The 16,383-nt window shown below is 36.8% G+C and overlaps 1 protein-coding gene across 5 annotated transcripts in view; it reads right to left on the bottom strand.

Annotated features, from left to right (window-relative positions):
- PARG (poly(ADP-ribose) glycohydrolase) overlaps nucleotides 1-16,383 on the bottom strand; it is a 130,519-nt gene that overhangs the window by 65,827 nt on the left and 48,309 nt on the right. For all 5 annotated transcript variants that reach the window (XM_053207238.1, XM_053207235.1, XM_053207234.1 and 2 more), the window contains 2 exons: nucleotides 8,476-8,568; nucleotides 5,061-5,218 (listed from right to left, as the gene is read on the bottom strand). In XM_053207238.1, the coding sequence (XP_053063213.1) occupies nucleotides 5,061-5,218; nucleotides 8,476-8,568 (251 nt within the window). The remainder of the gene's footprint in view (nucleotides 1-5,060; nucleotides 5,219-8,475; nucleotides 8,569-16,383) is intronic.

The raw sequence follows: 16,383 nt of genomic DNA on the forward strand, positions 1-16,383 counted from the left end.
AACTTCCACAGATAGAATCAAAGTAAGCTGTCAACAGACAGCATCAATGATCATGTATAGTCATCATTCCTGCTTTTTGCTAGTTTAGGCTTATTAAACACATACCATCTCAGTGAGAGCCAGGTGCTGCCAGGACTCCTTAAAACAATAGTGGTTAAGCCATACAGATAAAGACAGATATCATATGTTTTCACTCTTATGTGAATCCTGAGAAACTTAACAGAAACCCATGGGGGAGGGGAAGGGGAAAAAAAAAAGAGGTTAGAGTGGGAGAGAGCCAAAGCATAAGAGACTCTTAAAAAATGAGAACAAACTGAGGGTTGATGGGGGGTGGGAGGGAGAGGAGGGTGGGTGATGGGTATTGAGGAGGGCACCTTTTGGGATGAGCACTGGGTGTTGTATGGAAACCAATTTGACAATAAATTTCATATACTGAAAAAACAAATTAAATAAATAAATAATAAAAAAATAAAGACTTATAAAACAATTGTGGAAACTACCACAGACTTTACCTGCCCAACATTCTGGTGATCAAAAGAACATCTATCAGCCAGAAGACAAGAATATGCCTGGTTTCAAATCTCCAATGGATTAAACTCTCATTTTCTGAAAATACTATTGGGATACCATAAGTTTAAATCCCTCATGATCTCACTCTGGACTGATGAATAGTTTTGGTTCATTTTACAGACCAAGGATTATTTCTAAGGGTAGTTCTAGTTTCTGATTAGCTATGAGTTAAGAAGTATTAATCTGGTTCATTCAAAGGGAGGCTGGATAGCAGAAAGGTTATGAGACAGCTTCTCGAAGCCAACTTTATCTTGAGTTTGAATCCCAATTGTACCAGTTAACTTGATGAAGTAATCCTACCCTCTCTAAGCCTCCATCTCCTCATGGGAAAAATGAGAAAACAATACCTAATTTATAAAACTGATGCATCAAGTAAAAAATAACAGCAAGGTGATTAACACATAGCAAGTACTTAATAAATATCAGGTATTGTTATTAAGAAATTGGGGCACCTGGGTGGCTCAGTTAAGCATCCAATTCAGCTCAGGTCTTGATCTCACAGTTCAGGGGTTCGAGCCCCGGATCGGGCTCTGTGCTGACAGCATGGAGCCTGCTTCAGATTCTGTGTCTCCCTCTCTCTCTGCCCCTCCCCACTCGCACTTGCATGTGTGAACAATAAAAAAAGAATTATTCTCATGCAAAAAAAAAAAAAAAAAAAATCCAGATAGTGCTGAGTAAGCAGAGATACTTGAGATGAAATAGGACATTACGTAATGCCCAGCAAAAAACAAACAAAAAAAAAACCACTCATTTACATAAAATGCTTATATTGTTCAAATCTATATTCCCTTCATTAAGAAAAACTCCTCAGCCTCTTTTTCCATCAAGCCTAACAAGCTGACACTCAGAGCCAACCAGCTCAGCCTTCAGGAAAAATGCCCATGCACAATGAAAAAGATAAACACGCCTTTGCCAAGACGTTCCAGCATCCTCCTGTCAGAAGTTTAGCTGAAAAGCAATGATGCTTTAAAATTAAAACGTGTATTAAAATTGATATAAATTCTGGTAATAGCGGCAGGAAATGGGATGTCACAAAAGCCAAAGCTTCCCAAGACTTCTTGACTTCTATCTGTCAGCCGTTCCAAACCTGAGGTCCACATTACTGTTGAGAAAAGAAGGCTGCTAGTGTAGCAGGTGCCCAGCCCTCAGAGGGCCCTGTGGACTTGTGCTTCTTTCACACGCTGACTGTACAGTGAGGGTGAAGGGGGGTTATGATACCCTATCTATGGGGTTATAGAAGGGAAGGAAGAAGCTACCCACATTAGCTGTTTGGGAAAGGCTCAAAAAATCTGTGGGCTTCCAACCTCAAAATCAAAGTACAAAAATCACCCATTCTTTTCATTAACTTTGTCTGATGATTGACTTGTAACTATTTTTCTTCTGATTATAAAAGTAATATATTCTTGTTAAAAACAATTTTTAAAATATAGCAAAGGATGAAGTAAAAGCATTAAATGTGTTTCTCTCACTACCCAATGGGAATCATACTTTAATTCATTTTCTTGTCAGTCTACTTTCCATGCTTATACATGTACTGATGTGAACATAGAGGTATGTTAACAGATACAGGTATTTTAACATAATTGAGATCATATTCTATACGTAACTTTTCATTCCTTGTGAAAGCCTACAATTGCTAATTGAAATCATGCTTAATCTTCTGCTCTCTTTCTGTGCTTTTTCTTGTTTTACCTGATGAGGAATGTGTATTTGTAGTCATCCACAGAGAGCTTAAAGCTCTTAAAGAGGAAAGGGCTATAAACATTTAACCATGATACAGGACTAACATTATCTGTGAATAGTTTAAATACTAACTCTTTTTTTTTTTTTTAAGTAAACTCTATGCCCAACATGGGGCTCAAACTCATGACCATGAGATCAAGAGTTGCATGCTCTACCAATTAAACCAGCCAGGTGCCCCTAAATACTGAATTCTTTATGGGTGAAACTTAACATCTGAAATTTGGTTATACACACACACACACACACACACACACACACACACACACACACACATATATATAAAGTGGGGTTGGATAGGTGAAAACGGAGCAAAATAAAAAATTCTGGTTAGTACCAAACTTGGGTAAGTAAACATGGGGTCATGATACTGTTCTCTTTATTTTTTAGCATGTTTGAAAATATCTGTAACAGATCTTCAAAATAACTTTTTTGGAGAAGAGTCTCTCTGAAAGAACCTTAACTTAGGAAGAGAATGCATAGCTCTTATCTAAAAAATAAATTTAAAAGGTATATAATTAGGTCAAAGAATCAATCTGAGAAAGCTTATAACTAAGATATCAAAGGTTTATCTGAGGGACAATCAAGAAACATGTACTAGCTGACTACTCATCCTGTGGAAACAAACTATAAGTGGCTATGGAAACACTAACTCTAAAGCATTATTAACTAGACCTACTTCTTACCAAAATCAAAAATCAGAAAAACACAAAACCACTGGATCGGCCTTCAGAATTTTGGATAGAAATTTGAATAATTTACAGCATCCCTGGTGATCCTGGAGCTAATCAAACATTTATTCCAAATAAACAGAGAGACTACTTACTGTATGGAGATTTATAAATATAACTAATACTCTTCATGGAAACAGATAATTACATTTCTACAGAATTAAATTTCCATTGTTTACTTACATACCAAATTTGTCCATTTCCTTTTCTGTATTAAAAAGGAAAATCTGCAAGAGATGCATACCCCTTAACTACAAGTGAGTAGAAAAAATTCTTTAACAATTTCTCAAATAAGCAAAAAAAAATTATATTTAATAAACAGGTTCTTTACACAATTGCAATTGCAGATACCAATGCTGTGTTTTCTCTCAATTCTATCCCAAATGCTAAAGAAATCAAAGGCAAAAACTTGAACTATATATGGCTTAAAAATAAAATATCTCCTAATTGCTAAAGATGAAGTTTGAAACGTAAAAGACAATAGATTAAGAATGAAGGATCTAGTTTTAATCCTAACACTCTTCCACTAACCAGTCAATTTCTCAAACATTTCATCTATAAATTTTATTTTCATTCACTCAATGTGGATTTACTGAAGGCCTACAATGCATGAAATTTAATGAAAGATTCAGATCCCACTGAAAGGATTAAACAAGCAATTATAAAGAAGTAGGGTAGGTGGTACAGCAGGAAAAGTAGAGAACACAAAAGGCACATGCCCAGTTGTACAAACCCAGGAGAACCCTGGATGCCTCTCTTCACCCACTCACAGTTTGTCACCATCACACTGACTTGTTCTTCAAATGTCATCACACCTCTACCCCCACTGCTACACTATCCCAGCTATCAACCTCTCCTTCCTAGTGCATCGCAATAGCCTCTCCAGCTGGGTAAATTCACTATACTTTGGTCCCTCTCCACTCAGTACCCACATTGTAATCAGAACAAACTTTTGAAAATGTAAATCTGATCAGGTGCATCAGCTTCCCCCTCCTTCCATACCAAATCCTTTAATGACTTTTTATTACCTTAGGAGGGCCTTGCAGGCACAGTAGGATGGCCTACTGGCCCCCATCCCCTGCAGCCTGTCCTCTCTCTGTGCTGCAGCCGCACTGGTCTTCTCTCAGGCTCTGGGCATGTCATGTCCTTCTCATCACAGTGCCCCTTTGAACATGCTGTACCCCTCACCCAGAATGTAATCATCTCTCCTTTCCTCCTTGGTAAAAACCCCTACTCACCCTTTGTACTTAGTTCAAAAGTTATTTCCTCAAGAAAAAATTTTACTAAACTATATTAAACTATTATTAAAGTATATTAACCTTTGTCAAACGATATCCTTCTATAATAGAGTATTATAATGCTATGTACCTCTTTTTTATAGAACAGAGGTACATATAGACCATCATACGAACTCAGGGGAATAGCAAACCTATCCTGGCAAGATCAGAGCTATCGGAAACAGTGATACTTGAGCTGATGCTCGAAGAAGGAATAAAAGCCTCGTGGAAAGACACAGAAGTCAGAAACTGGTTTGTCCTTTCTCTTGTAAGGCACTTAACACACTAAGAAGAATACTGAAATTGCTTACTGTATATTTGAACTAAATGACTAAATACTATTCTCTTAAAACAAACTTAGCTAACGTACTGACTCAAAACTAGGTTAACAACATGTCCCTCACAATTGGCATTTACACAAAGAGAATATAGTATAAAATGGGTATCTCTTATTGGAATTTTAAATAAGTTTTCTTATACAAATGACATTGTTTTTCATTGTTTCCCCATTCCTTTCTAGTGTTGATAATGGAGAGTAACTATATAATAACAAAGATTTTCATTGAACTTTAATGATCTTGCCTACAAAATGGCAAAAATACCACTTAACTCACTGCATTATAAAGATTAAATTAGATAATTGGACATAAAATGTTTGGTCTATGGCAAATCACTGGACAAATATTAGTTCCTTCTACCCTTCTCTATTTCACTGTTTAAGAGGTGTTCTCTGAAAACATACCGATTGAAGTTAATGTCTGGGTAGCTAGAATACTCGGATTTCATCTTAGCATTTCGCCGTGGAAATGTGCAGAAGAAAGCATTAGCTAAAAGACTGGCAATCTGTTCCTGTGACATTGTGATGGAATGATTCATCTTCTGTTTCAGGAGCGGTATTGGCTGATAGAGGAAACAAAATATACAGACAAGAAGAGCCATAATTAGTTTAGCAATTTCAAAAGCAGAGGCACCAAATTGCATTTGCTAAATTAAGGCAGGAATAATTTCAGGCCACTCTTGAGTTCTTAAATCAGCAACACTGTTGAAGTCAAGGGCAGTTCATCAAGGATGATTGGAAAAGTGTACTTGTTTGACAAACTGCAGATTTCTAATCAATAATGATGATAGTGAAGAGAACACAAAACATTACTGATTAGTGGAAAACAAGATTGTTTTAGCAAGTAAGAAATAAATACACATTATCCATGTAATGAAAAATTAAAACAAAAGATGAAACGGGAAATTGCAACACCGAATGGAGCTATTATAGCATATGCTAAATTTTATTCTCACTCATATTAAACATTGCTGGACGGAGCAATTTTTCTATTGTAGTCCTAAATAAAATGATGCTAAGGAAAATAATTCAATAAATAAGTCTTTTCCTTCCAATTCTGAATCACACTTCACTTTGACAATTTCTTTGAGACCTAAATCTAATTTTATTAAAGCAATTAATAGGACATGTGTATACACACATATGTATAATGTGTAAGAAAATAGGTATTTCCTTTATAATCATTTTAAGTCAAGGAAGATACAAGACATTTTTCCTTCAAATTTTTTATGACTGAAACGTCTTCTAGTTGTCCCAAACCCAAATTCACTGATCTTTTCTTTTCAGTAAATTCACAGGACCTAAGTATTGTGTTCAGTGGGTTTTATTCTACTTTAAATGTTTAAAATGTATGTTTTTAAAGATATGATAGTAAAGCCAAAGACCAACTGCCAGTATACATACCAGTTTTTAAGTTTTAAAATGCTCCAGCATAATATTTAAGGATGCTTTTCTTTCTACCTTTCAGTATGACCCAGAACTAAAAATCCTGGATATGTGCATTCATCTCAAACCAGTATACTATACATAGACAACTGTCCTGATCATATTTCAGCAAACATCAAAGTGAAACACAGGAAAGGCAGGCAAGACAAATCAAAAGTACAATGATGTAACAACTTTTTTTCTAACAGAAAATATACATCAATGCTAGACTAAAACTTTCCTAGAAAAAGAAAAGGTTAAATTTGCAGTTCAACTATTTCCCTTGTGAAAATACAAAGGTAAACAAACAAGGGAAACCTAAAGAATCATTATAGTTTCCAAAAATCTCTCCTTTTAGGCCTTAGCAATTACCATTTCTAAGAAAGAAGAAACAGAGACCTCATATTGATTTCCATTTCCCACCCTATGCATTTATTTACAACTCAGAAATGCTTTTAGAAAAGGTGACAATGTATCAATGATTTAAAGCAAACTGTTACTTAGTTTTAGCTAAAAATGAGCTTTTAGGGGAGCAAGGGTGGCTCAGTTGGTTAAGAGTCCAACTCTTGATTTTGGCTCAGGTCATGATCTCACAGTTTGTGGGACTGAGCCTCATGTCTGGCTCTGCGCTGACAACACACAGCCTGCTTAAGATTCTCTGTCTCCCTTTCTCTCAGCCCTTCCTCCCAGTGCATGTGTGAGCACTCTCTAAATAAATAAACATTATTTTTTTAAAAAAAAGAGCTTTTAACTACTATTTATGAAGTTATCCATAAAAATGAGTTTAAAAACTAATGGTGATATTTTAGGCTTAATGAATGATAAATGCAAACATTCTTAACCCCCAAAATAATCAACAGTATGATTTTAAATAGAATAACTGGGGCACCTGGGTAGCTCAGTTGGTTGAGCGACTGACTTCAGCTCAGGTCATGATCTCATGGTTTGTGAGTTCAAGCCCCACACTGGGCTCTGTGCTGACAGCTCAGAGTCTGGAGCCTGCTTCAGATTCTGTCTCCCTCTCTCTCTGCCCCTCCCCCACTCATGCTCTGTCTCTCTCTGCCTCAGAAATAAACATTAAAAAAAATTTTTTTTAATAAATAAATAGATAGAATAACTGATTTCTGTTTTCTTAGAGGAGAAATCCTAAAAAGTCATACTTGGGGAAAACTGAAGGATGTAAATCTTTTTTTTTTTTTTTTTAAGTAGGCGCCATGCCCAGTGTGGAGCCCAATAACCGGGCTTGAACTCACCACCCTGATATTAATGCCTGAGCTGAGATCAAGAGTTGGGTGCTTAACCAACTGAGCCACCAAGGCACCCTAGAAGATGTAAATCTGATTATCAAATGCTTAGCTAGATAAAAATAAGAGTGGTTTAATATGAACCAAGATTTTTCAAAAAGTTCATGTCCAAAATGTGTTTCCTTTAATTTCCTTTTTATAAATCTAAAATTTACCTTTTAGATTCGGTCTAGAAAATGTTGATGTGATAAGTCATTAAATAACAACATATGCAGCTCAATTTGCCAAAGATATACTTTGATATCAAACTGAAATGTTAATTTTCACAGCAGAGATTTAGTTTTCTTTTTTTTAAGATATTTTTTAATGTTTATGTATTTTTGAGAGAAAGAAAGCAGAGCACGAGTGGGGAGGGGCAGAAAGAGAGGGAGACACAGACTCCAAACCAGGCTCCAGGCTCTGAGCTGTCAGCAGAGCCCGATGCAGGGCTCGAACCAACGAACCGCAGGGTCATAACCTGAGCCGAAGTCAGACACTTAACCAACTGTGCCACCCAGGTGCCCAGCTCATGGTGCTTTCTAACTTTTAAAAATGAAAGAAAGAATCTGGTATTAATCAAGAGTCAGTTAAGTGTCCGACTCTTGATTTTGGCTCAAGTCATGATCTCACAGTTTGTGATTGGAGCCCTGTGTTGGATTCTGTGTTGGACCCTGCACTCACAGCACAGAACCTGTGTGGGATTCTGTGTCTCCCCCTTTCTCTGCCCCTCCCCTGCTTGCCAGCTCTCTGTCTTTCTCTCAAAATAAATAAATAAACTTGAATTGTTCTAAATCCATTAGTATGTTTTGGGATAATGACCTCTTTTTAAGTTAGAGACTGTTTAAACAAAAAGAGAATAGGAAGTCTAAGTAAGCAAATATCAACAGAGTAAACTGAAGCTCAGAAATTGAATGCTGCATTTTTAATGTCCTTTTGCAGCATTCCCTCTAGCCTCTAACCCTTTCTTCAGTATAGCAAACTCCTCATACTCTTTGACACAAACTGTTTCCTATCTCTCTCTTCTCTCTCTTTGACCCTGACCATTACAGTTTAAAAGAAATTCAGTTGTGAGTCTCAAGAAAGCTACTGGGGAAAAAGTTATTTCTACTAACCTGGGTGCAAATATTTGGCAAACAGAGTGCAATTTTCACCATATCAGGCAAAATCGACTGATATAAATGTTGAGCTTCTGCTTCTTCAAGTACCTGAAAACCAATAAAATATTTTAGTGAATAATAACCAATGAACAGATGTTTATTATGAAATTAAATTACATACCTGCTTTTCACAGGATCCCATAACGTACATTATCAGTATCATCAAACTCATGTAAAAGTATACCAATATGGGCACTAAGGTGAACTCAGGTAAACTTACAAATTCATTTTCAAATATATGTAATTTACCTCAATAACCTCTGAAAACTAATTAAGTATCCCAAATATCACATCTCTCTCATATCAACATTTATAATTAAATAAAACACTTGCAAATAAAAAACAGTACATCCTGCCCTTGCTTACAATTAAAAACTGCTAGACCAGTAAGGGTTCTCTCAGAAACCTCAAGAATCCATCTAGCTTCAATAGTCTATAACTTAAAAGAAATCACCATAAAAGCTATAAAAATTATTTCAGAGCACAGTATAATTTTCAAATCTAACATACTGGGTAGTAAACAATGAAGTTTCTGATGACCTTAGAGTTTTCCTTTTCTAGGCACCCTTGGGAAGTTAAAACCACAATTCCCATATCATAATGTGATGCATAACAAAGATAACATTCACAGCCCATTTTACTTTTATAATTTCCCATCTCTACAGGCTTTAGAAATTAGGTCTTTTAATCCAATTTCTCTCTAAAAAGTCAGGGCATTTCTTTAAAAGTACTAAAAATGATAATACTGTTAATTTGGAAATTAACCAATTTGGAATTAACTAACTAACCATTTGGAAATTAATTTGTTAACAGTCAAGATTAAAGTAAGACATTTCTCTACTTAAAATTACATTTGAACTAAAGAAAGTCTCACTTATTATCTAGTCTGATTCTGTCATTATTACTGAGAAAAGAAAACTGAGGCCAAGGAGGTTACCTGACTATGCTAGATTGAGACTGTCAATTAGTAATTAAATCAAAACTAGAACCCAAGTATTCTCACCTCTACTCCACTGCTCTCCCCACCTCTCTATGTGACCATGGGATTACTGAGAATACAGACCTTCACAAACCTACAGATTTTCTTTGCTGTAAACTAGAATAAAGGAATATTCATTCACCTATCTGCAGCTGCACAAGGTATGTGTGTAAACAGAAAAAGTAACAAGTTATTTTACTCTGGTTTTAGAGGGAATTTCTAACACTAAGAATTTTCTTTATCCAGAGCTCTAAAAATCAAACTATACTTACCTCCCTCTTTAAATTGGGACAGTAGAAAAACTAATATTCAGAATGAACAGAAAGATATTTACAATTCAGGGAATTTGGGATTCAATTAATCACAGATACCTAGAAAACTAAGTGAATAACACAAGACAATTATTAATTCTGGGAAAAACAAAAAGTTGTGCTAGAAAAGCAATCATATCTTAGATATGAACAGTGTTTTTACTACCCTGGTTTAAAAAACAGAATATTGATCTTAATTGAAATGAATATGATAACTATAGTGGGGTGGGAAGTAGAAATAACGCTTATGTTAACGGTGAAGGGGGAAGTGAACGATAGCTAAATCCTAATCCTCTATAAGGGGAAGTTAACACATTTAAAAAAAAAAAGAGTTTGAAGTGGTTAAATGGTTGCCTCTTCATTATAAGCCTCTTTACTATAATAAAAATAAAAACTAAATTGAAAAAATATACAGTCATAGAAGTCATTCTACTATTTTAGAGGTACACATTAAAGATACTTGCTTTCCTTTGCCTGACAATGCAGAAAACATTAACACATTTGTTTAAAAATTCACTTTTCGTACTTATAATTCATCCTTTTGCTTCTTAAAACATATTTTGAAATAATTATGGATTCATAGGAAGTTGCAAAAATAGTATAGAGACGTCCAGTTTACCCTTGACCCAGTTTTCTTTAATGGTTACATTTTACATAATATCAAAAAACAGAAATTAATACTGGTACAGTGTGTATCATTCTATGCTATTTTTTTTTTCAACGTTTATTTATTTTTGGGACAGAGAGAGACAGAGCATTGACGGGGGAGGAGCAGAGAGAGAGGGAGACACAGAATCGGAAACAGGCTCCAGGCTCTGAGCCATCAGCCCAGAGCCCGACGCAGGGCTCGAACTCCCGGACCGCGAGATCGTGACCTGGCTGAAGTCGGACGCTTAACCGACTGCGCCACCCAGGCGCCCCCATTCTATGCTATTTTTTATCACATGTACATTTGTGTAACCAACAGCAAAATCAAGATACAAACCTTGTTCTCTATAATCTTTCTCTCCTGCTACCCATTTAGTCACCCCCCTCCTTCCTCCAACCATTCCTAAGCCCTACCAACCACTAACCTGTTTTCCATCTCTACAATTTTGTCATGTTATAGAAATGGAATCAAACAGTATATGTCATTTTAAGACTGAATTTTTGGGGATGCCTGGGTGGCTCAGTTGGTTAAGTGTCCGACTTCAGCTCAGGTCATGATCTCACGGTTTGTGAGTTCGAGCCCCACGTTGGGCTCTGTGCTGACAGCTCAGAGCCTGGAGCCTGCTTTGGATTCTGTGTCTCACCCTCTCTCTGCCTCTCCCCTGCTCATGCTCTATCTCTGTCCCAAAAATAAATAAAACAGTAAAAAAAAAATTTTTAAAAAGACTGAATTTTTCATCCAGCATAATGCCCTTAAAATCAACTGAAGTTGAGGGGCGCCTGGGTGGCTCAGTCGGTTGAGCATCCGACTTCGCTCAGGTCACGATCTCATGGTCCATGAGTTCGAGCCCCGCATCAGGCTCTGTGCCGACAGCTCAGAGCCTGGAGCCTGCTTCAGATTCTGTGTCTCCCTCTCTCTCTGGCCCTCCCCCCATTCATGCTCTGTCTCTCTCTGTCTCAAAAATAAATAAATGTTAAAAAAAAAAATTAAAAAAAAATCAACTGAAGTTGATACAAGTATCAATGGTTAATCCCTCCTTATTGCTAAGTAGTATTCCATGGTATGAATATACTACAATTTGTTTAACCATTACTCACTGAGGGACATTTTGTTTGTTTACACTTTTGGGCGATCACAAGTAAAGCTGCCTTTTACTTTCAACTTGCCTATATCATTATGTCTGAAATGATTTCTTATAAACAACATACACTGCATCTTTTTTATTCACTTGGTAAATCTCTTTTTTTTGTTTAACGTTTATTTATTCTGAGAGAGAGAGTATAAGCAGGAGAGGGACAGAGAGAGAGGAACAGAGAGAATCTCAAGCAGGCTCTGCCCTGTCAGCAGAGCCTGACATGGGGCTAAATCCCATGAACCACGAGATTATGACCTAAGCCAAAATCAAGAGTTGGATGTTTAACCAAATGCTCCCACTTTGTAAATCTCTTTGAATTGGTAGATTTAGACCACTTAATTTACATTTAATTTAGGGAATATTCATTTCATTTTTTATTTTCTATTTATCTGTTCTTTTTTCTTCCTTCCTGTGGGCTACTTAAACATGTTCTAGAATTCCATTTTTATTTATCTAAAATGTTTCTGAGTACATCTGTTTGAATAGATTTTTTCTTTATTGGCTGTTCTAGGCATTACATTATATATAACTTATGACAGTTTACTGGTGTCAACATCTTACCAATTCCAGTATAGAAATTTTACCTTAGTTCAAGTCCCTTTATCCTGCCCCATTTATAATTTTCAAATTTCCCTACATAGAAAGAACCACAGTAGACCATACTATTTTTGAAAAACAGTTAAAGACAAAATGTCAAACACAATTTAAAATACTCAAGAAAAGTCTATTATATTGACTACATGTTTACTCTTTCTGTTGTTCTTCTGTCCTGATGTTCCAAAATTCCATCTTGTATCATTTCCTTTCTGTTTCAAGAAATTCCTTTAGACATTCTTTTAGGATAGGTCTACTAATGACAAAGTCTCTCCTTTTCCTTCATCTAAACATCATGGTTTCCCCCTTTATTCCTGAAGAATATTTTCATTGGATATAGAATTGTGGGTTGACAATTCTTTCCTTTTAGTCCTTTGAAAATATTTTATCATTTCCTTCTAGTCTCCATGTTTCCTGATGAGAAATCCACTATCATTCAAATTGTTTTTCTCCTATAGGCAATGTGTCATTTCTCTCCTAAAGCTTTCAAAATGTTTTCTTTGCCTTTTCAGAAGTCTGACTTTTAGGAAGTCTTGGCATGGAACCCCTGTTTGGGGTTCACTTGTCTTCTTCACACTGCAGGTAAGTCTTTTGTAAAATTTGAGAAATTTTCAGCTATTATTTCTAGTTTTAAGCTACTAATTCTTCTATTTTTTCAGCCTTGTCCTCTTTCTCCTCTCCTTGTGGTACTAAAACGACATGAACATCAGATCTTTTGTCATAGTCCCAAAGGTCCTTAAACTGTTTTGTTTTTTTTTAACATGAAATTTAATGTCAAATTGGTTTCCATACAACACCAGTGCTTATCCCAACAGGTGCCCTCCTCAATACCCATCACCCACCCTCCCCTCCCTCCCACCCCCAATCAACCTTCAGTTTGTTCTCAGTTTTGAAGAGTCTCTTATATTCTGGCTCCCTCCCTCTCTAACCTTTTTTTTTCCCCTTCCCCTCCCCCATGGTCTTCTGTTAAGTTTCTCAGGATCCACATAAGAGTGAAAACATACAGTATCTGTCTTTCTCTGTATGGCTTATTTCACTTAGCATAACACTCTCCAGTCCCATCCACATTGCTACAAAAGGCCATATTTCATTCTTTCTCATTGCCAAGTAGTATTCCATTGTATATATAAACCACAACTTCTTTATCCATTCATCAGTTGATGGACATTTAGGCTCTTTCCATAATTTGGCTATTGTTGAAAGCGCTGCTATAAACATTGGGGTACAAGTGCCCCTATGCATCAGCACTCCTGTATCCCTTGGGTAAATTCCCAGCAGTGCTATTGCTGGGTCACAGGGTAGTTCTATTTTTAATTTTTTGAGGAACCTCCACACTGTTTTTCAGACTGCACCAGTTTGCATTCCCACCAACAGTGCAAGAGGGTTCCCGTTTCTCCATATCCTCTCTAGCATCTATAGTCTCCTGATTTGTTCATTTTAGCCACTCTGACTGGCGTGAGGTAGTATCTCAGTGTGGTTTTGATTTGTATTTCCCTGATGAGGAGCGACGTTAAGCATCTTTTCCTGTGCCTGTTGGCCATCTGGATGTCTTCCTTAGAGAAGAGTCTCTTCATGTCTTCTGCCCATTTCTTCACTGGATTATTTGTTTTTCGGGTGTGGAGTTTGGTGAGTTCTTTATAGATTTTGGATACTAGCTCACCAAAGGTCCTAAAACTGTTTTTTATCCAGTCTATTCCCTTTCTGTTGTTCCAAATGAATAATTCTGTTGTTCTTTTTCAAGTTCACCATTTGTTTCTTCTGTCATCCCATTTCTTCATTGAGCTCATCCACTGCATTTTTAAAATTTCCGTTATTCTATTTTTCAGTTCTAAAATTTCCATTTGGTTTTTCTTTATAGCTACTATTTCTTTTTTAGAACTATTTTTTCATTGTTTCAAGCAGGTCTATAATTGCCCATTGAAGCCTTTTGTGATGGCTGCTTTAAAATCTTGTCAGATAATCCTAGAAGCGCCTGGGTAGCCCAGTCAGTTAAGTGTCCAATTAAGGCTCAGGTCATAATCTTGTAGTTCATGGGTTCGAGCCCTGCATTGAGCTCTGTGCTGACAGCCCTGAGCCTGAGCCAACTTCGGATTCTCTCTCTCTGCCCCTCCCCCACTCATTTTCTATCTCTCTCAAAAATAAACATTTATATCTCATCAGATACTTCCAATATCTCTTTTATATTAAGGTAGGTATCTATTGATTGTCTTTTCTCATTTCAACTCAGATTTTCCTCATTCTTGGTAAGGAGCCATTTTGGTTGAAATCTGGATACTGTGGGTTTTATGTTATGAGATTCTAGATCTTATTTAAATCTTATTTTAGCAGGTCTTCTGTAACAGGGGAAGGCAAGAGCTGCCTTATTACTGCCAGTTCAGAGTAGAAAGTCAGGTTTTTTACTTGGTGAAGAGTGGGGGAGGCATCCTGTACTACTCAGTTGGGGGTAAGAGTTAGACCTCCCCACCAGGCCTCTACTGTATCTTTTCTAGGGCCCCACAGACCCTTGTTGGTCAGTCTTCTCTCCACCTTTCAGAGTCTTCTCATATTTATAAATAATTTTTTTAATGTTTTTATTTTTGATTGAGGGAGAGAGAGAGAGAGAGAAAGAGAGAGTGAGGGAGAGCGAGCACGAGCAAGGGAGGGGCAGAGAGAGAGGGGGAGACAGAATCCAAAGCAGGTTCCAGTCTCTGAGTTGTCAGCACAGAGCCCGACGTGGGGCTCGAACTCCTGAGCCACAAGATCATGACCTGAGTCCAAGTCAGACGCCCAACTGACTGAGCCACCCAGGCACCCTGGAGTCTTCTTATGTTTATATAGTGTCCAGGGTTTTTAGCTATATTAAGCAGGAGAGATGGGGAGAAATGTCTACCCAAACATTTTTAACCTCAAGACATTTAACCTTATGTGTCTAAATGGGCTGACAGCTGCTTCTCCTTTGGGCACCTGTCCTTGTCTTTTAAAATTGACATATGAGTAGTTGCTGCCATGCTTTGCTGACTGTGACAAGCTTTAAAATATCACTTATTTATCTGATAAAGCATTTTTGTACTGGACTTCTTCACAACTGTCAACACTTCAGAGCTATGTCTAAAGCCGCTTTGGAAACAAAAACAAGAACATAAAAAACGTCATTTGAGAACATAACCAACCCAACTACTGCTTGAGACAGAATGCATAATTTAAAAAGCTACCTTGATCTCAAGCCCTCTCACATATTATTATTTTTATGTGAATGTTACCGTTTACAAATTATTATTTATTATTAATCTGTACACTGCAAACCAAGATACAAGCGGTGAAAGGTTTTTAAAATGTAAATAATTTCGGGGCACCTGGGTGGCTCAGTCGATTAAGCATCTAACTTCGGCTCAGGTCATGATCTCACAGTTTGTGGGTTCGAGCCCTGTGTCAGGCTCTATGCTGACAGCTCAGAGCCTGGAGCCTGCTTTGGATTCTGGGTCTCCCTCTCTCTCTGTCCTCCTCCCCTCCTTGCATTCTCTCTCTCAAAAATAAATGAACGTTAAAAAATTTTTTTAATTAAAAAATTAAAATGCAGGGGTGCCTGGGTGGCTCAGTCGGTTAAGCGTCCGACTTCGGCTCAGGTCATGATCTCACGGTCTGTGAGTTTGAGCCCCGCGTCAGGCTCTGTGCTGACAGCTCAGAGCCTGGAGCCTGTTTCAGATTCTGTGTCTCCCTCTCTCTCTGCCCCTCCCCTGTTCACGCTCTGTCTCTCTCTGTCTCAAAAATAAAGAAACGTTAAAAAAACAAATTAAAAAAAAAATTAAAATGCAAATAACTTCTTCACTTGCAGAGTAACAAGAACCTTAAACAATAAATAACAGTTATAATACATCATATATTATGTTTATTTATAATAATGGTGATGATGATTGTAAGGAAAATAAACATTAAATAGTAAAAAGGAGAGCTTCATTAAATTTTCCCAAAAGTAAAGCTCTGCCCTCTACTGGAAAGTCTGCATAGATAATTATATGTAGCAAGTGTTTCTGCATATGAATGTGTGTGCGTGTATTGTGTTTTTTCTAGTCCCACAAATCCATTATGCATGTCTCAATTCAAAATTGACACAATGAGTTCCAAAATTATAATACTATTTAGTTCATTGCTTCTTTTTAGACTTTAAACCTGCTTGTTAATTCAACTGGCCAATAAACAAAAATCTTGAGTATTTATT

The sequence above is a fragment of the Acinonyx jubatus genome, chromosome D2 (genome assembly GCF_027475565.1).
Source record: "Acinonyx jubatus isolate Ajub_Pintada_27869175 chromosome D2, VMU_Ajub_asm_v1.0, whole genome shotgun sequence".
NCBI lineage: Eukaryota > Metazoa > Chordata > Mammalia > Carnivora > Felidae > Acinonyx > Acinonyx jubatus.